The 21,649-nt window shown below is 45.7% G+C and overlaps 1 protein-coding gene across 1 annotated transcript in view; it reads right to left on the minus strand.

Moving 5' to 3' along the window:
- Window positions 1-237: 237 nt before the first annotated feature.
- LOC121625900 (potassium voltage-gated channel subfamily D member 2-like) overlaps window positions 238-21,649 on the minus strand; it is a 63,697-nt gene continuing 42,285 nt past the window's right edge. Inside the window, exons 2-6 of the mRNA XM_041964219.1 lie at window positions 9,777-9,939; window positions 7,836-7,934; window positions 4,694-4,780; window positions 4,013-4,254; window positions 238-415 (exon numbers count right to left, since the gene is read on the minus strand). Of these exons, the coding sequence (XP_041820153.1) occupies window positions 238-415; window positions 4,013-4,254; window positions 4,694-4,780; window positions 7,836-7,934; window positions 9,777-9,939 (769 nt within the window). The remainder of the gene's footprint in view (window positions 416-4,012; window positions 4,255-4,693; window positions 4,781-7,835; window positions 7,935-9,776; window positions 9,940-21,649) is intronic.

A 21,649-nucleotide genomic window follows, 5' to 3' on the forward strand; every position in this document is an offset into this window, starting at 1 on the left:
TCCTACAAAATAAAAGTAACTGTAGTTTCTGTAGTTTTAGTGCGTACAGGATGATGTCTTCCTCCACCAGAGGTTCGGCTGTTCAAGCTAAGCCATTACTTCCATCATGGACACATGATCCAAACTCCCGCCGTCCGAGTCTGTTGTAGTGCGGGACCGTCAACCACCGACCCCCGATCCCTGCCGTCCTCCTGCTGGGTGGGTTTCGTTTCTGTGTTTGGACGGGGATGTTGTTATCTAGAGTGCCGACACCCGCACAATGTTGGCCTGGGAGTAGTTGGTGGAGCTGGATGAATCGTCGCCTTCGGGCGTGGTGCCGGGTGGCGTGGGCATGCTGATGACAGCGGCGGTGATGTACGGCTGGTCGCAGTTCAGAGGAACCGTCTCCTCAAATTTAGCGTTCAGACTGGATCGACTGGAACGACTACAGAGAAAGGAGACAGAGGAGTGATTGAGACTGTTTGAGGTGTGAAGTAGAGGTCTTCAGATAGGACTGAAGCCCCCAAAGCTGCTGAACTTAAACTAAACCAAGACCTGAGAGTAGTTTTGCACATAACTGACCATGAGTTAAGTGACCCTTTGAAAATTATGTCCTGATTTTTGTTGCCCTGTTTGGATCAGCAAAGAGAGGCCTACCCCTGGCCTTGTGAATCTCCACTGTCAGTTTGAATTCAAATGCTGGTTTCCTATTGGACGAGACTCACTGGAACTCAATGGGGTTCCTGCGACACGACCCCGACAACACCAAGGATATACGAATAGACTCAAATCAGCTGCAAGAGGCGTCCCATCCCTTAACAAACATTTGTGCTTTAAGTAGCCTGGGCAAGAGTCGGCAAACTCACTGGATAAGCAACAGTCTGTGATGTGTTCACTGCACATGTTCGGATCCTGACAAAGATCACAGTGAAGTGACTGAAGCACACGTTAATGGTGTCTTGTCTGGGCAGAGACAGGTTAATGATAGTGTGTTACTGTAAGCATTACTGTCATATAAACATTAACAGACCACACAGTTTTTGTTTTTGTGTTTTTTTGAGCCCCTTTGAAAAAGTAGCTGCACTTTGTTTGTTAAAAGACAGAAACAGCTGACGAGAATGAGTTCACACCAAGCTGCTGTGTGAGTTTTCGCTTTCTCTCTTTTCCTAACTCTCACACACACACATCCACACACACCTTAAATGTACAGATAGTGTGGTAGCATAACTCAGCTTGGCTCTATGCCATCATCTTAATCTTGTTTCTCTGTGTAAGTCATGGCGGCATCCACCGTCATTCCGCCATCTTTAATTCTCGTATGACATAGTTAGTCATGTGGTCATGTCCCCCATCTCGCCTCCCTCTCTCTCTCACACACACACACACACACACACACACACACACACACACACACACACACACAAACATTCACAGATGCCACATGCTCACTTGCTGTTTTTAGGGTTGTTATTGTGGTTGGACAGTGGATGTTTATTGATTGAAGGATCACTGATTGTTGATCAGTGATGTTAACGTCAAATAAACTCTGTCCTACTTCTATGGAACAGTTGTCTGTGATGATTTGTGCATATGTGTTGGATTCAAGCCTTCACACTTCTAACCGTAAAAGAGTCCTCAAATATTGACATTTTAAGTGTAACTGCATCCACGGTGGGGTTATTAGTCCCTGATCGCAGGGTTGTGCCCTCAAATTATTATTCCTATTAATCATTTTGTTTATATGAAAAGCTATCTCTCTTTTTTTAATTCAGAAAAAGGATGAAACACTGCCAGACAACACCAGGAAGACAAGAACAATAAGAACATTAATAACATAAAGAACATCAACATTGTTTTATGTCTAGCAATCTTTATTTGTAAAGTAACTAGTAACTAAAGCTGTCTGATAAATACAGTGAAGTAAAAGTACAGCATTTCCCTCTGAGATTTAGTGGACTAGAAATATAAAGTGGCATGAAAATACATAAGTGAAGTACAAGTACCTCAAATTTGTTCAGTGCAGTGCAGTAAATGTGGTTACATTTCACCACTGGCCTAACGGTGGCGGTAGTCACCAGTTGAAAGCTCACTGGTGGGGAATATTTACATAGAACCAATTAGAAAGTGTTGTGATGAAGAGGAGTAGAGGAGCAGAGCTTCAGCTGTGATAGCTACTGATACTGTGAGACAAAAACGGGAGGAGGCTTTAATAGAGAGGAGTTGTTTCCCAGCTGTCCATGTTTAGCAGACCTCCCACAGCCTCCCACAGCTGGACATATTCTGGATTCCTGCTCTCTGACTCTACATGGGAATACAGTGTCACGTGATCTCTGGTGCCATGTGTTTACATACAGTAAGTCCCTGAGTCTGTAAATGTTTCTAACTTCAGTTAATATATTCAGAATTTACTGAACATTGGCAACAGAGAGAATAAAACCATATTTTCTTTTACACCAAAGCCTGAAAATATCCTCCTCTCTGATTGGCTGTCTGGTGTCAGGTGTCTCAATCATAGTTCAGATCAACAGTTCAACCATTATTGTAAATGACAACTCAAGGTGCGTAAAACTTCACGTAACCATAGCAACAGTAATTTTTCATGCTGCCATTCCACTTCCTTACTCCTCAAGGAACTTTTCCTCAGGGACTGTCAGAACCCCTTTAACCCTGCAAGGCCCAAATATCCCAGAGGTTTGCAGGTTGTGTGAGTTTACGGCCTGATGGCTGAGCCTTGAACACATTTACCATTCGATAGCATTGCAGGGTTAAACAGCAGGACCCAATGACTATGTGAAATAAACAGTGGGCCTTACAGGGTTAAGGACCTCAGGACCACCTGTACAACATCCAACAGCTCCCTGAGGACTTCTGCAACCATTTCAGGTACCTTTGGAACCTTCTCAGGGCCTCTTCAAGACCTTTTACAATATTAACACAGAGCTTAAAACCATCCTCAAAGACCATTTGAACTTCCTAAATGACCTATGGTACCATCTCAAGCACCCCTGGAACTTCACCAAGGACTCATCAAACATCTTCAAGCCCCCGTGGGACCTTCTCAAAGAGCCCCTGAAACCTCTTCGGACTTTTCATACCTCCTGGAACCTCTTTAAGGATTCCTGGGAGCTACTGAGGATCATTAAAACTTTACTAATAACATGTAATACTGCCTTAAAGACCTCTGCAACCTTTACAAGGATCACCAAATTACCTCAGAGACCTTTGGAAACTTCTGATTGTTTGCTAAAACCTCCTAAGTACCTCAAAAATCTCTTCAAGGCAGCAGCCTATCCTCTAACTTCTTTCCTCTAACTTCTCTCCAGCATCACTGGGACACTCTCAATGGTTAACATTTAAGTACACACACGCTGAACGAAACGGTCAGCCATTTGCACTCAGTATATAGATTTTAGTGTATTTCAGCTGCTGTTGGTATATTTTATTGTTTATTGTCTTAGTATATTCTTATTGTCTTAGTATATTTTCATTTCTGGTATATTCTTATTACATTTGCACATATTTTTATCTGCATGTTACTTTATTTTATTCTAGTATCTTTATTTTATTTTATTATCTTTCTTATTATCTTGTTTCTAACACGGGGGTTGCAATGCAGATTTCATTGACATGCTATGCTCAGTGACAATAAAGACAATCTTGAATCTTGAATCTTGAATTACTAGAACTTATTCTAAACTTCCACAACCTTGTCATTGACCTCTACAACATTCATGGTGAGCTCCAAAACCTCCTAAAGGATGTCAAGGCTCTCCTCAACAACCCCTGGAACCCCTTTATGGATCACAGAACTACCTCACTGCCCTCTAATACCTCCTTGAGGACCTAGTAATGTCCTTGGGATCCCTGAAACTTCTTTAAGTGCTCTACAACATTTGGATCTTCTTCAAGGATCTCTGGCACACTCTTAAGGACCCCTGGAAAACTTTTAAGGATCAATGGGACCAACTTAAAGGTCATTAGAAGATCTCATAACCCCTTCCTGACCTCTGCCACCTCTTGAAAACCTTCCTACCTGTTGGTGAGGGGTCTTTCTCTGATCTGGATGGTGCTCAGTTCCTGGATGCTGCCATGCAGACCCACAGACATGTTGGAGTTGGGAACGTTGAAGGTTTTCCTCTTCCTGCGTGCGCAGCAGGAGGTGAAGCCGTGAGGTGAAGAAGAGGAGGAGATGGAGGAAGAGCGAGACACCTGCTTCACCAGCGTTACGTCCCTGCAGCTTGCCTCGTACGTCTTCTCGTCCACAAACTCGTGGTTCTGAGACAGATGCAGTGGCGGGACATTAGAGGACATTGGGGAAGATGGTTAAAGGTGGAGCAGTTACCGCTGTACCACATTAAAGGCACCGTGTGTTTCTGTCTTTGGTGACTCCTACATTAAAAATCTACTGTGGCAGAGAACAGCACACACACACACACACACACACACACACACACACACACAGAACAGGTAACAAGAACTGGTTTCATGCAAATCAGACAAAGAGTTCAGATCAAACATGAAAAACTCAGTCGTGGATTTCACGTTGTTCTAAAAGAAGAACAGACTGGCTGTTTGTGCCTCACTGAGTCACAGCTGATTAAAGTTGAGACGAACGACTGAAAACTGTGTTTGCTACTTACGACATGTCCGATGTTGCTTTGTGGATAACAGAAATGAGTGTGTGTGGGTCTTCGTGTGTGTTTTGTGGTCTCACCGTGGTCTTCTCCAGACAGTGCAGAAGGTGATGATGATGCTCCTCAAAGTTGGGGTTGGTCTTACACACCAGTGCCTGTCCTGCCTCCTTGGACGCCTTTAGGGCACAAACATAAATCACATGATGACACAGTGAGCACGCCATTGGACACGCCTTCACCCCACCCAGAACCACAGCACAAAGAGGGGCAGTCCCACCAGGATACATATGGACAGGGCTAACATTCAAACCACCTTTTTATTTCAGTCACTGTCAGAATGCTTCATCTGTGCAGTTTTTTACCCACAATCCCCTCCTGGCCCAGAGTTACTTAGAAAGTGACGGAGCGCTCACTGGGTCAAACTCAGGCCACCAACAGCAGCCGTTCAGCAGCTTCATCACTGCTTCTCCAAATGTGTTTGTGTTTGTTTGTTCGTTAAGACTCATTTGATCCAAGAGTGCCACCGTACTCACAGCGCTCAATGTGACAGACAGAGGGACGGAAGACTCTGTGATCATGGGGAGCTCAGGTACCGCCAAAGAGACAGTCCAGCACTTTAGGAAATATGCTTGTTACCTGTCTTCCCCAGAATCAGAAACCCAGCCCTGGACTGGCTACCTTTAGAGTCCCACCTGGGGACCAAGGAAGTCAGGACCTAACCACTGTAGAGAATACAAGAGACGCCAGGAACCTCATTCCTAAGGACCAAGGAAGTGAGGAACCTGACTCCTGAGGACTCTAAAGCAAATTAGTTACATCAGTTACTGGGGACCGAATTATGGGGACTCTAAATACACAAGCCTTACTCATGAGGACCCAAAGCAAGTGTGGGACCTCTCTCCCAAGCACCCTAAAGAAAGTGATGTTCCTAAGTCCGAAGCCGACAGCAAGCATTTAACTCCTGGAGTCCCTAAAGGAAGTGATGCACCTTAATCATAAAGGGAGTAATGAGCCTTCCTGATGACCCCAAAGGAAGTAATAGATCTTGTTGGGACTCTAAAGGAGGTGACACATCTCACTCCTGAGGACTCTACATGCATCCTACTGCATGGCAGACCTGGAGTCACCAGGAGTGACTGCTGACTGCTAGCCTAGCTTACCAGCTAAGTCTAAATGTGTCCCAGACCGATCTTTAATATTTATCCACACTCTTTCTTTTCAACCACCTCTTCTCACTCTGGTAAGACATCAAACAAGTTACTTTCTCAAAATGTCGGACTGCTCCGGTGAACTTTGTTGAGCGCTGCTGTCGTCCATCGTCACCTCTGCGTCACATTGACTCTACCCCTGTGCATGTCGTGAGGCTGGCCGATTGTCATGCAGCTCAGCCGGATCTCATTCCTCCACACAGCATAGACCCCAAGACGCGTAGCGATGATGTCATGAGGCCAGTCGGTCGAATGCCAGACCACATGGGGGGGCCAATCAAAATGCAAGAGACCAAACAAAACACAGAAGAAGAGAAGGAAACTGGCAGCAGAGAAGAAGAAAGGAGCGTAGATATGGAAGTGCAGAGCGTGTGCAGACGACAATGCTGGTTTCCTGTCGGTGTGATGCCCCACACCTGAGGACCGGGCCATGCACAGGTGAGTTAGTGTGACGTACTAATGAACAGTGGGGTGGAAAAAGTTCTTCTGTTCTGTTGTGAGTGTGAGAGCAGAGCTGAAGAAGAGAAGAATAAATAGATGAATAAATAAAAATGACAATAGCAGTGGTTTAGTGATGCAGCCAGACAGTGGACAGACAGACAGGCAGGCAGACAGACAGACAGACATTTCCTGCTGACCCACAATCAGTTTTAAAACCAGCTAAGCTGAAATCCATGTCACCAACCTGCACCAGCAACAAGTCTTCCGGGTTTTAAGTTTAGTCTTGAGAACATACCCACCAGGTGACTTTCAGAGCAGCCCATATGATCTGACACCTCCATCAACAGGGTGACCGCAGGTTCCAGTACAGCTGAACTAAGAAAACCTCCACAGTTCAGATTTGTCACAAAACAAGATACCAGACATTTACTGAGAGCGAGATACAGTGACCGGCAGCAGAACAACTGGTGCCATGGTCTGGTCTGGTCTGGTCTAGTCTGGGCTGGTCTGGTCTGGTCTAGTCTGGGCTGGGTTGGTCTGGTCTGGTCTGGTCTGGTCTGGTCTGGGCTGGTCTGGGCTGGTCTAATCTGGGCTGGTCTGGTCTGGGCTGGTCTGGTCTGGTCTGGTCTGGTCTGGTCTAGTCTGGTCTGGTCTAGTCTGGGCTGGTCTGGGCTGGTCTGGTCTGGTCTGGTCAAAGTGAGCAGAAGTGAGGATGTCCTGCGCTGCTCTACGTCACAGTACCTTCCTTTCTGCTGAGCTGCCGTCAACCTTCTCTATAGTTTCTAATGAAGGTCGGCTGAGTAGGCAGACTCAGACTTCCACTACACGGTTTTGAGGGTCTACATTGATGATGAAATATACTATTTTTAGGCTTTTGACAAACTGCTGTTTTTTATTTTGGTAATTGAAAACAACAGTTTACAAAGACTGTGAATTCTACATTTCAGTTTCTTCACTGCCAAAAAGGGTTTGGCTGCCGGCATCTTTTGGCGTACTTGAACCAAAGAGGAAAACAAAAGCTGTCGCCATGACTGTGTCATCATGTGTACAGGGCCTACCAGAGCGGCAAAGCACATCTGAAGACTGGCAGCTGGAACCCACTGGACCCTCAGTGCTGGACCAGTTACGGCAGCGTGTGTCGAGCGCTGCGCGTGTCTTTGCTAAACGAGACCGCTGCATGTTGCATGCTGCATGTTGCATGCTGCAGGTTTGTGACCGAAGGTGGAAATGATTTGTTGTGCATTGAAAATACTTTGCAGGTTCAAGTAATCATCATGTCCATCAAGTTTATTATCAACTGGGTCCAGTGGAAAAAAATGTTGAGCCAAACTGATCAATAAATTGAGAGACAGCGACAGAGAGAGACACGATATGAAGACGATGAAGAAGAAACATCCCTGAATGAAACAGCCAGAACGGTAGCATGAGGAGGTTCACATCAAGCATCCAGCATGCAGCAACCTGCAGCATGTCCGGCCACAGCTCGACGAGGACGAAGAAAAACACGAAAGAAGAAACGAAAAGCATCAAAAACACCAGAGCCACCCGGCGACGGCTGCGTGTCCGTGGTTACCTCCTCATCGAGCTCAATCAGCAGCCGGCTCTGTTTGTACTGCAAATAAGCGTTAGCCCCTCCGCTCTTCACCGCGAGAATTCTAGCAAGCCTGGTTTTCTGTTTGTGAACACACACAAATGTTTGATTTAGCCCGTCCACCTGTGTTTACCATGTGTGTGTGTGTGTGTGTGTGTGTGTGTGTTGTGTGTGTGTGTGCGTGCGTGTGTGTGTGCACCTTTGGAGAACAGAGACGAAAAGTCAAGTTTCAAATCTGAGATTGTCACATGATGAAGACTGAATAACTGAAGTTAATAACTTCGTATCAAGATTAATATCTTGTGTGAATAATATTTTAGCGTTTCCAGGATTTTGGGGTCTTTCTTATTTTGTCTTCTGGTGACGGCAGAGCTGCTGTAGAACCCTGTTCAGCAGTAAATCTGGATCTGGAGTAATTATACGATAAAGATATCAAAATTCTAAAATACTCGTCTGGTCGTTATGAAATGTGGACACCAGCAGTGTGAGATACGGATCTCATGATTACGCAATAAAGGTGCCACAAATACTATCATGTAAATAATATGAGGACACAAAGTGAGGATAAAATGACACCATCATTAGTTTTCATTAGTCCATCTCAGAGGACCCGGTCCATCTCAGAGGGCCCGGTCCATCTCAGAGGGCTCGGTCCATCTCGGAGGACCCGGTCCATCTCGGAGGACTCGGACCGTCTCGGAGGACTCGGACTGTGTCAGACAAACGTTGGTTTGTGGTTTTCAGAGAGCAGCAGACAGAGAAATGATTCAGCTGTAACTTTTCTGTTGGTCTCCCTGTAGAGAAACTACGGAGTCTGAAGCACAACCAGAAAACTCATCTGTTGATGCTGGAAGGAAGTGAAGCCTGCCTTCCTCTCTCTCTTCCTCTCTCTCTTCCTCTCTCTCTGCCTTCCTCTCTCTGCCTTCCTCTCTCTCTCTTCCTCTCTCTCTTCCTCTCTCTGCCTTCCTCTCTGTCTCTCTCTCTTCCTCTCTCTCTGCCTTCCTCTCTGTCTCTCTCTGCCTTCCTCTCTCTCTCTCTCTCTTTTCTCTCTCTCTCTTCCTCTCTCTCTGCCTTCCTCTCTCTCTCTTCCTCTCTCTCTGCCTCTCTCTGCCTTCCTCTCTCTCTGTCTCTCTCTGCCTCTCTCTCTTCCTCTCTCTCTGCCTTCCTCTCTGTCTCTCTCTGCCTCTCTCTCTTCCTCTCTCTCTTCCTCTCTGTCTCTCTCTGCCTCTCTCTCTTCCTCTCTCTCTTCCTCTCTGTCTCTCTCTGCCTCTCTCTCTTCCTCTCTCTCTTCCTCTCTCTCTGCCTTCCTCTCTGTCTCTCTCTGCCTTCCTCTCTCTCTCTCTCTTTTCTCTCTCTCTCTTCCTCTCTCTCTGCCTTCCTTTCTCTCTTCCTCTCTCTGCCTTCCTCTCTCTCTCTCTCTCTCTCTGCCTTCCTCTCTCCCTTCCTCTCTCTCTTCCTCTCTCTCTTCCTCTCTCTGCCTCTCTCTCTTCCTCTCTCTCTCTTCCTCTCTCTCTTCCTCTCTCTGCCTTCCTCTCTCTTCCTCTCTCTGCCTTCCTCTCTCTCTTCCTTCCTCTCTCTCTCTCTTCCTCTCTTTCTCTTCCTCTCTCTCTCTTCCTCTCTCGCTTCCTCTCTCTCTGCCTCTCTCTCTTCCTCTCTCTCTGCCTTCCTCTCTGTCTCTCTCTTCCTCTCTCTCTTCCTCTATGTCTCTCTCTGCCTCTCTCTCTCTGGGACTGGACTCCTCTTGGGATCTGTTTAGAGGTTCCTTCAGATGAGGATGGACTTTACGGCTCTGTGAGTCACACAAACATTGAAGAGCAGTTTGTTCTTCAGCCCAGAATCACTGCTGACGTTACAAACTGCACCCTGAACTTGTTGGTTTTCTGCGACTTGGAGGAAGTTCGGATTCAAAGGAAGCGTCGTCACCTTCTGCGCTCGTCTCTTCTCGGCTCTCTGGCTCTGGTGGTAGATTCGGCTGAAGTTGGAGACGATTACGGGGACCGGCAGGGCGATGACCAACACGCCGCTCAGAGAGCAGATGGAGCCGAAGATCTTCCCCATGATGGTCTTTGGTACCATGTCGCCGTATCTGACAGAGAGAGACATCTGATTTCAGATCAGAAGTTTTTAACTTTGACAACACTCACAAAGCAAAGTCCAACAGCTTGTTCAAGAGATCTCTTCACTAAACACCACGAAAAGGTTTTCAAGTGACACAGAAATGGCCATAAATTCAAAGTGTGTCATATTTAATCTAAAGCTGAAGTTTTTAGCACAAAATAAGAGATTTTACGCTCTGTAAAGCTCATTTCACTCACGTCTCCTCCTGCATTTGTTGGTAAACGACAAGACGAAATGATCAGTTCGCTGATGGTTTGGTTGATCATTTGGTTAATAAGTGAAGTGATTTTCCATCACAGAGAACTGAACAAATCAAGTCACTGGAGGTCAGATGGACATATTTAATAGATACGATTAATTAAATCAAAAGACAAAATAATGATCAATAGTTGTGGCCTGAAAGTAGTTAAAACATTGTGTATATGAGGACAATAACCAAGTATTATTATTAGTATTATTGTTATAATTCATGACCTGTTGTCCTGTATTTGTGTCACACACTGTGCTTTTTTAAAATGTAGAAAGATTTTTAAATGTAATTCATCTAAAACTTATTTTTCTATTAATTTAACAAATTAATCATATTTTACATTTAAAAAAATAAGACTTTTGTAAGTTTTATAGATTGACTGTGTGATAATCTGTATTTTTTCTTGGTCACTTGAGAACGTTTCACCCTCTGAGTGTGATTTTACTCCTGAAGGCCGACGATCACGGACAAACATTTTCCTGTCTGAAGTCTCAGTTTTGCAGATGAACTGTATTTATGAATAATGAATCAGTTTGCTGCGGTTGACAGAAACTCAATGTTTGAACTAAATGCACGATTTTTTCAGACAATCAGCAGAAAATGGAGCTGATGCAGCAGTTTGTGAATGAAGCTGCAGTTCAGTCAGCGTCCACATGGAGGAGCCAGAGACCTGCAGAGATTCTTCTCCTCTGCTGAGCTCCTCACACTCCTCACCGCCACTTCTTCATCACCTCCTCCTCTTATTCCGATCATCAGAGCAAATACATTTAGGAAACTGAACGAGTTCATTCCAGAGTCCAGAATGACACCAGAAGAAGAAGAAATGCTCCACTTTAACTGCTCTTCCTCTCTGACCCACTTAAAAACACGTCTCGGCCATCATTATCGGACTCAGGCTGATATTCCTGCTGATGGCCGTCTCTCTGTTTCCCAGCATGCTCTGCAGTCAGATGTTTGCATTGAGGACAGTCTCAGTGGATTTCTGTCTCCATCAGGTCAAATTAAAATCTCATTCTAGAAGCTGCACCAAACGTTTTTCACATAGGAGCTCTGACAAAATGATGAAGAAATGATGAAGGACAGTTTTTTGAAGTTATTTTGTGAAAACGTGTCAGGTAGTGATTCTCTTCTGGTGACACAACATGAAACAGCTTGTTTTCAACGTGCTTATCTCAACAAATCTGCAGAGAATTTACATCCATGAATATTTCATGTTGCTTTGAGTTAAATAAACATTTGACTCATTCTACTTGCAGAAATAATGATGTGGAGATTTCCGTCCTCCTGCTGTGATGATCACATCACAGGGTTTAAAGACGTGTGGAGGTTTGTTTCTACAGAAGCTTCAACTGACCAACGGCACACAACCTTCACACAGCAGCAGAGGAAGACGAGGAGAGCCAAGTCTTCACTCAGCTCCTCGTTCAGGTCGGTATTTTAATCCTGGAGAAACTACGAGATCTGGACCCCAAAGGACACGAACAGTAGGACAAAGACCAAAGCCTCCTCAGGAGGGCGCCGGGGAGTTGAAGGGACACCGCAGGAGATGAATTACAATCATAGAGAGTCACATTTCAGTCAGGTCTGAACACACATGAAACACATGTTGACATCATTCAGTGTAACTTCCTGTGGAGATCATTATCTCTGATGTCCAATCAAAAAAACCTCCAGAAATCCAGTGAGAAACCAAAGAAGAAGAGTCTGCAGAAGCTCCCTGAAAATCCTCATGTCTTTAAGTCTTAGTACCACAGTGATCCAGTGATGGTTGTCTGTACATCCATAAGTATGCTGCTAACAGGAGCCGCTAGCAGGAGCCGCTAAGAGGAGCCGCTAATGGGAGCCGCTAAGAGGAGCCGCTAGCAGGAGCCGCTAACAGGAGCCGCTAGCAGGAGCCGCTAAGAGGAGCCGCTAGCAGGAGCCGCTAACAGGAGACACAAACGGGAGCCGCTAGCAGGAGCCGCTAAGAGGAGCCGCTAACATTAGCTGCTAACAGGAGCTGCTAACAGCTAACACAGCAGACTTTAATGGAGACTTTGACTCGATGGAAACAAATACAGCTTAAAAAAACGGAGCTCACAGTTGACTGACAGTTGCTCCGTTTGTTCCTATTTGCACCTCTATTGTTCTTGCTCTTCCTATTGTAGCGCCACCGCAGGTCATTCTTTCATTCCTCCGCCGTCAGACTGTCCAATGTAAAGCTATTATGTGCAATAACCTTCATTGTTCTCTGATTATAAACATCCAGATCCACGACTGCAGGAAAAGGTCACTTAAACTCTTACAGTTTGTTTTTTTTTGCTCCGTTGTTGCTTATTTGCACCTTTTTCTTCTTATTGTTCTTATTAGCACCCTAATTGTTCCTATTGTTCTTATATGCACCTCCATTTGCTGTTTGCCCCCCCCCCCGTGTGTTCTGAAGAGCTTCTGTATGAGTGAATTTCTCCATTGTGAGATCAATAAAGTCTAATGTAATCTAATCTGACTGTCTCCATGGCAACATATTAACCAAACAGACCAATGACCAGTAAGAAATGTCTGTGGTTGTTTCTGGTCTGAGATCAGCTCCTCTCTGTTTCAGGGTGTAGCAGAGGACGTCTCCCGTCTCCTCCTCTGAGAGTCATGTGTCTCCAAGGTGACGCTAAACTTGATGTCAGAGACTGATCACCTCGTCTCCTCCTGCAAACCTTCAATCCCAGAGTCACAGCCAATCAGAGGCTGCGACCTTGGCTCTGTGAGTGTGTGTGTGTGAGTGTGTGTGTGTCACAGTCAGGCATACAAAATTAGTAACACACACTCAGAGAGTAGGTGTGTGTGGTGTATCAGTCATGTGACTGCATCCTTCATCGAGGGGTGTGTGTGTGTGTGTGTGTGTGTGTGTGTGTGTGTGTGTTTACCCGGTCATCATTTCACACTTACTAAAACATGACTGAGGTTATGCAGTCCACAGAGCTGATCTGAGGTCTGTTTGGGAGCTGCTCCAGCTGACAGACAGTCCACAGAGCTGATCTGAGGTCTGTTTGGGAGCTGCTCCAGCTGACAGACAGTCCACAGAGCTGATCTGAGGTCTGTTTGGGAGCTGCTCTGTACTTTCATGTCTTGTATTAAATGTTATTCAGAACATGTTTGCTGCAAAGAAAAAGGTGAACTTGTCTTTCATCAGAATCACCTTCATCATCAGCTGATGCACACTGACATCACACACATACACACACCTTGACTTTATCGACCACAGCGTCCCACAGAGACGTGTGTGTGTGTGTGTGTGTGTGTGTGTGTGTGTGTGTGTGTGTGTGTGAGACAGGTCGTCCTCTGTCACAACAAACTGTAGATGTTGACACTGATGCAGCCGTCAGCACTTTCTCCTCCCGACAGACAGATGAGAAAAGAAATGTTGTCAGATCCACTAAAACGTTGCGAAGGTTCAGCGGTTTTTAAAAATCATGACATGTTTCTAAAGTACACAGAACATCCCGTCTTTATGAGGGTTCAGGGCTGGTCCAGAGATCCTCCTGAATGTTTCCAGAAGAAACTGATCCACAGCAGTGTGATACTGTAACTGGAGCACAATCTCTGGTCCCCCTTTTAAAACTGGTCCCACCAGCCCGGCCTGCCAGCCTCCTCCACAGAGGACGTGTCGATCGGGTTCAGGAGTTCCTCAAAGTGTTTCTTTCTAACGTCAGAGTTGGGATCAGCGGTTCTCTTCTGAACCCCGCTGAACAAAGCCTGAGCCGAGATCTGCTTTCTGTCCCTGAACTCCTCCTCCTTCACTAACCAACATCCAATCACAGAGCTCCTGTTATTTCTACAAAGTGGAAAGTCGTAAACAGAGTAAAACCAGCTGAGGCCGAAGTTATTCGATATGTTTGCACGGTGATGCTGAAAGGCGTCCTGTGGAGGTCTGGACCACGAGGAGTGCTATGGAGCAATGCTTTGATCTCTAAGTCCACGTTGTGTTTGTTGTGGTTTTTTCATGTGATGGACAGATGGTGGCGGTAACATAGAAAAAACACAACAACGTGCAACAAAGACAAAGAAGAAGAAGAACGAGTGCAAGTAAACATGGATGCAAACAAAGAGAAGAAAATCATCTTTCAACTGTTCAGTGACGGACTGTGAGCTGCTCAACAGCTGCTCCAGAATAACAAACAACAAACACACGATAAACAACAAACATACAGTAAACAAACAATAAACAAACATCAGACACATGATAAACAACAAACATACAATAAACAAATAATAAACAAACAACAAACACACGATAAACAACAAACATACAGTAAACAAACAATAAACAAACATCAAACACATGATAAACAACAAACATACAATAAACAAACAATAAACAAACAACAAACACACGATAAACAACAAACATACAATAAACAAATAATAAACAAACAACAAACACACGATAAACAACAAACATACAGTAAACAAACAATAAACAAGCAGTAAACACACGATAAACAACAAACATACAATAAACAAACAATAAACACATGATAAACAACAAACATACAATAAACAAACAATAAACAAGCAGTAAACACACGATAAACAACAAACATACAATAAACAAATAATAAACAAACAACAAACACACGATAAACAACAAACATACAGTAAACAAACAATAAACACATGATAAACAACAAACAAACAATAAACAAACAATAAACACAGTTTAAACTGATGTTAAATCATTTTACCAATATGACTCACTTCAGCTAGTGAATGGTTTGCACAGCAGCTAACATCATCATCATCAGAACTACACACACACACACACACACACACACACACACAGCAGAAGTCACGAGTTGAAATACAACAGTGATTTTATGGTTCCACAGCAAACAGCCAATCAGGTGTGAAACAGTGTGTGTGTGTGTTTGTGTGCGTGTGTGTGTGTGTGTTGACAGCATGTTGAACGTGAAGTGCAGTCATGTTGTGCTCACTGAGTGTGAATCATTTATGTTTCAATTTGACCGAACAACGCCTCGCTTTCTGCTCCGCCATTAACAGGAAGTGCTTGACAAATAGTCCAAACACACACACACACACACGCACACACACGCACACACACATACGCATACACACATGCTACTCAGAAGCAGTAAAATGCTTCTTAATGAAAGGACACATTCATTATAGATTAGAATTGTCTCTTTACAGAGTGTGTGTGTGTGTGTGTGTGCGCGCGTGTGTGTGTGTTGTTAACACAAAGAGGTTGTTCACAGCGATGTGATGGAGGCCACTCTGACAACACACAGGGTTATGAGCAGTTTATATTCATATTTAATACATCTGGTTCATCTTCACAGTGGCTAACAGGCTCACAACCAGAGCAGAGTACAGCAGAGACCAGGACCAGACTAAACCAGCAGGTCCTCTGTAAAAGGGGGACGTGACTCTGTGTTGGAACCACCTGCAGAACCTGCAGAACCTCCTCATGTTTCCAGCCGACCCCCTGCTCGTCCCGAGCTGTCGGTCAGTGCTGATGTTTGATATTCTCCTCCTGTCCCGTCCGACAGCAGAGCTGTTCTACAGATAATCAGAGACTGATTGCTCCACCAGCAGCCGTTAGCCGCTAACAGACGCAGCACGCCGACTTTCACCAACATTCAGCCGTTCATTTATCGCACAGAGGACAAACTTATCAATTAACTGACCTTCACGCTCAAACTGCACAGAGGAGGACGACTGAAGCGAGACAGAAGACAACATGAACGGAGAGATGATTTATTTATTCTGCTTCATGTCAGACAAACCGAACCTCTTTGGGTTTGAACGGGTGAAACGAGACGTTTGAAGACGTCACGTTTGGAAAGTTCTGCCCTGTTTAATGACTTCTAACAGACCAAAACCTTCACGGGAGAAGATCAGCAGCGAAGGAAACATGATGACAACGTGGTTTCTTCTGGTTTCCAGGTCCTGTTTATGGGCTGTTCTGGTCCATGAACATCTCAACGTCGTCCTGTTTACAGGAAAATGAAATGATCCGTCCTCTTCCTCCCAACGAGAGGAAGAGGACGAGCATCGGTCAGCAGTGCGTTTACACTCAGTGATAGCGCCCTCTAGTGATCGAGTCATTAAGGATGAAATGACTGTTGTTACCATGACAACAAAGGTGCTCTGACCAGATCCCGGTTTCTGTAATTTTAACCTCTAAACTTGACAGTTGTCAAGTAGTTTTTGTGTAAAAGCATTAAAAAACAGATTTGTGATGGATTTGAAGACACGGATGGATGATGTCCTTCTAGAGGACAAACATGTCTCCACAGACTCTGTGAATATATCTGCCATCACCGGTCACATCGCTGCCTCGCACAGTCCTCACATGGTTCACAGGATTCACCCCCTGTAATCTCCTCAAAGACCCCAAAACCTCCTGAAGGACTCCAGAAGCCTCCTGAAGGACTCCAGAAACCTCCTGAAGGACTCCAGAAACCTCCTCAAGAGGAGGTTGGAATGAACACAGCAGTCAGAGGAAGTCAGGTCTTCAAACAGAGAATCACTCGTTATCTGATCAGTTTGATCAGAAACAGAAAACAGCGAAGGGTTAAAGTCGTTAAAGTCTCACTGAGGTTGAAACAAGGCTGGGTTGAGTCCGTCTTCTTGAGCCAGGTGTCCGGCGTCCTGCCGCTCAGCGGGACGTGAATCCTTCCCTCAGCAGCAGACACAGAGTTTCTATCTGATCCGGGGTCAGGTTTGTGTCAGCAGCAGATCGTAGGAAGTGGTTTAACAGCAGCTTCAGCTCTTATCAGATGGGCCGACTCGTCCTCGTCCTCGTCTCCGTCCTCCATCTTTACATGTTTAATCCTCTGCTCCTGCAGGGAGATAAGGACTGTCCTCTCTACCTGCTTGTCTCTCTGAGTTTATCTCACCTCACGTCTTAATTACAAACTCACACTTCAATTATCCAGACCGACACCGCGTTGACCTGCGCTCAGATAAAGAGAAGAGGAGCGAAGCCACAGGATGAAGAACCAAACTGCAGTCTGACAGAGATTCGGCCGTCGGCTCTGAGGCGAGGAGGCTTTGACGATGAAGAACAGCCTAATTTATGAGTTCAATACACTCATCTCAGGAAAACTCCAAATCCATCAAAGACCAGGACGGAGCGTCAGCGTTACCTCTGATATGATCCTGTCTGATAGGACGGTGATGCTCTGTCCCCTGAATCAATATGGGACGCCATATGTCCGTACATGTCTCCTACAGACACGTCTTTAAACGTCTGTATGAGACGTTTGTGACGTTTGTTAAAACAAGAACGACCTCATCACGTCACAAAGACAAGCTGCTAACTGGACGGGAAAAAGTCATGTTATTGTCAAAGTTATGGACAGAGTGAGACACTGGGCTGGGACACTGGGACAGAGTAGAATACTGGGACGGAGTGAGACACTGGGCTGAGACACTGGGACAGAGTGAGACACTGGGACAGAGTGAGACACTGGGCTGGGACACTGGGCTGGGACACTGGGACAGAGTGGAATACTGGGACAGAGTGAGACACTCGGCTGAGACACTGGGACAGAGTGAGACACTGGGTTGGGACACTGGGACAGAGTGAGACACTCGGCTGAGACACTGAGACAGAGTGAGACACTGGGCTGGGACACTGGGACAGAGTGGAATACTGGGACAGAGTGAGACACTGGGCTGGGACACTGGGACAGAGTGAGACACTGGGCTGAGACACTGGAACAGAGTGAGACACTGGGCTGGGACACTGAGACAGAGTGAGACACTGGGCTGGGACACTGGGACAGAGTAGAATACTGGGACGGAGTGAGACACTGGGCTGAGACACTGGGACAGAGTGAGACACTGGGACAGAGTGAGACACTGGGCTGGGACACTGGGCTGGGACACTGGGACAGAGTGGAATACTGGGACAGAGTGAGACACTCGGCTGAGACACTGGGACAGAGTGAGACACTGGGTTGGGACACTGGGACAGAGTGAGACACTCGGCTGAGACACTGAGACAGAGTGAGACACTGGGCTGAGACACTGGGACAGAGTGAGACACTGGGCTGGGACACTGGGACAGAGTGGAATACTGGGACAGAGTGAGACTCTGGGCTGGGACACTGGGACAGAGTGAGACACTGGGACAGAGTGAGACACTGGGCTGGGACAATGGGACAGAGTGAGACACTGGGCTGGGACACTGGTGAAATTTGAATGTCCAGCCAATAAAAACAGGAGGACAGAGACACCTGTCATGTCTTTACTCGCTGAGGTCATTGAATCACACATTGAGCATCAGTCAGCTGTTTCATCTGCGATCTGATCTGAGATCAGTTCAGCTTCCCTCTGTTTGAAGAGACGTCTCACTCTGACTGAAAGTCTGAGATGAAACAGACGATTAACATCAGTTCAACAAACGTCTGATTCCTCCACTGTGGGGGTCTGTGTGTGTGTGTGTGTGTGTGGGGGGGGGGGTCTGTGTGTGTGTGTGTGTCAGTGTGTGTGCGTGTGTGTGTGGGGGGGTCTGTATGTGTGTGTCTGTGTGTGTGTGTGTGTGTGTGTCAGTGTGTGTGTGTGTGTCAGTGTGTGTGTGTGTGTGTGTGTGCGCGCTGTATTAAAGCCTGTCAATCACTGATAACAGTGACTGTAAAGAGTAAAGAGACATTTAAACAAACAGGATCCATCAAACTAAAACCATTAATACACTTTAATCCAAGTAATATAAACCTCACACACACACACACACACACACACACACACTCACTCACACACCGACACACACACACACTCACACACACACACTCACACACCGACACACACACACTCACACACTCACTCACACACACACACACACACACACACACACACTCACTCACACACACACTCACACACACACACACACACTCACTCACACACACACTCACACACCGACACACACACACTCACACACACACACACACACTCTCACTCACACACACACTCACACACTCACACACACACACACACACACACACACACACACACTCACTCACACACACACTCACACACACACACACACACACTCACACACACAAACACACACACACACTCACACACACACACACACACACTCACTCACACACACACTCACACACACAAACACACACACACACTCACACACACACACACACACACACTCACACACACACACACACACACTATGAATGACAGAGTTATAGACTGTAAACATATGTGACCATTATGGACGCAGGAGGAGGAGTAGGAGGAAGAGGAAGAGGAGGAGGAAGAGGAGGAGGAGGAGGAGGAAGAGGAGGAAGAGGAGGAGGAGGAGGAGGAGATGGAGTGAAGATAACAGAAATAAATGGAGTCCTGGGGGAAGGAGGAAGATGTTCTGTCTCGTCCTGGAGGATGAGAAAGAAAATCTAATTTTCTGTTCCGTCCCTGTGAGGCTCTGAAACTCTTCTAACGTAACTAATTGAAAAGCCAGATTATGTGTCGGCCGCGTGCCGCAGCGTCGACCTTTGACGACCTAGCCATGAAAATCCCTCTAATGAGCTGCTGTAAATCTAAGAGCTCACTCTCCCTTTGCTCACTTACTAATTACTGTAAACGGGTTTGAAACAGTCGCTGTAACGGAGGCAGATCAGCTTTCAGGCCTGCAGCAGGTCCATCAGCTCACTGCAGAGACAGCACACACTCCACCAGGCTCCATTCAAAAAACATCGTTTTAAAGCACAGCTGATTAAAATGCTTTTCTGTTTTCAATACACAGACCTTCAAAACGTTTCAAAAAGAAACTGATGGAGACAGTTTAGAGTTCTACTGATGAAGAATCAAAGCCAAATGAGAATGTTTTCATTTCAAAGTTCACAAAACGGAGAGAAAAGAAGACTGAAAAGAGAAAAACAGAAGAAAGTCGATAACGTGATGAAAGAGGAATCTGCCAAACAGAAACAACAACATGAAGCTCTGAGCTCCTCACTTATTCAACTCATGTTACCTCTGGAGGACATGGCTGTGACAGAGTGGACACTCAGCAGGACAAAGATTCAAGAGAGGCACAGAAAGCACCACCAGGGGGCGCCAGAGAGTTGAAGGAGGGGGAAGGTTTTTGGTGCTCCTCCTCCTCCTCCGAAGAATCACACCTGAGTCAAATTTCAACAGACACGAAACATGAAAGACACAAGACGCCTGTAACTCCCGTCCAGCTGGACGTCAACAGTGTTTCCACGGAAACATGAAGAGACACATCCTTCAGCCTTAACCCTGAAATTCAAAGCCTTCCTTGTGGGGACCAGTTCTCTCAGATGGGAGCACTGTGCCCACAATGCAGCGTTAAGTCATGTCTCGTTTGCCTCGTGAGGACCTGGACAGACATGGCTCCTGATTGTCCCAGCAGGCTGAAGGGCTGAAGAATGAATGTGAACTTATTGCACAGCTGATCTGTGGGGACAAAACAAGATCCAGCCTGTAAAAACAGAACGATCCTCCGAGCTAAAACTGGGCCTCATCAGGACAGAAACCTTAAAACCACTCGAGGGACTGAAACCCTGGCGGCTTCCCTCTGCTGGTTCTGCTGGTTCTGCTGGTTCTGCTGGAAGCCGGACAAGAAATAAAACAGACGTTGACCGTAAAGGTTCATCATTACTTTAATCATCATAAACAAAGACTGACGGTGTCGGTCAGTCATAACTCTTCATCGCTCTTCTTTGCTTTTTATTGCTCCTCTCACAGAGACGTTGATGAGGTCAGAGGTCAGCTGACAGCTCATGCATCATGAAATCAGGGAAGCGCAGCGATTGGCTGTAATGTTTAGTGATGATGCTCGATGCTAACGGTGCCTCCTCTTCACACTGAACGGCTTTCTAATGTGTTTCGTCAGATTTGGTAGATGTGGTCGTCTCGGTTCCGCCTCAGCAGCTGATTGGACGAGCCGCTGCACTTCTGTTGTGGTGAAACGCTCAAATTAAAACGTCTAATTTTTGTTCTGTTTCTGTGTTTAAAGCGAAATCTTTCAAGTGATTTATTCATTTTAAAAAAGAACAACAGCAGCTGTTTTCTTCATCATTTTATACTTCAGTCTGAATATTTTGGACCATTTTAGGCTAAAAAACGAATGAGTGACATTTAAATCAGGGTTTGTATTCTCCTCTAGAGATGCATGACTTCAATAAAAACATTTGAACCACGATGTTACTGAACAATTAAATTATGGTATGAAATTTGTGAAGATTTGAACTTAACATTTTTGGACTGGACCTGATGATGAAGGTGGGTCCTGGCCTCAGACCTGAACGCAGTCTTGCTTAGTTTGATCTGTGGAATAAAAACGTAGATCTGCACCGACGAAGAGACGAGCAGGACGGAAACAGATGAACCCCGACAGGCTGCGGTGCTGCTTTCTGATGAAACTTGCTGATCTCTGCGTGTCTACGAGGTC

The sequence above is a fragment of the Chelmon rostratus genome, chromosome 22, assembly GCF_017976325.1.
Source record: "Chelmon rostratus isolate fCheRos1 chromosome 22, fCheRos1.pri, whole genome shotgun sequence".
Taxonomy (NCBI): Eukaryota; Metazoa; Chordata; class Actinopteri; order Chaetodontiformes; family Chaetodontidae; genus Chelmon; species Chelmon rostratus.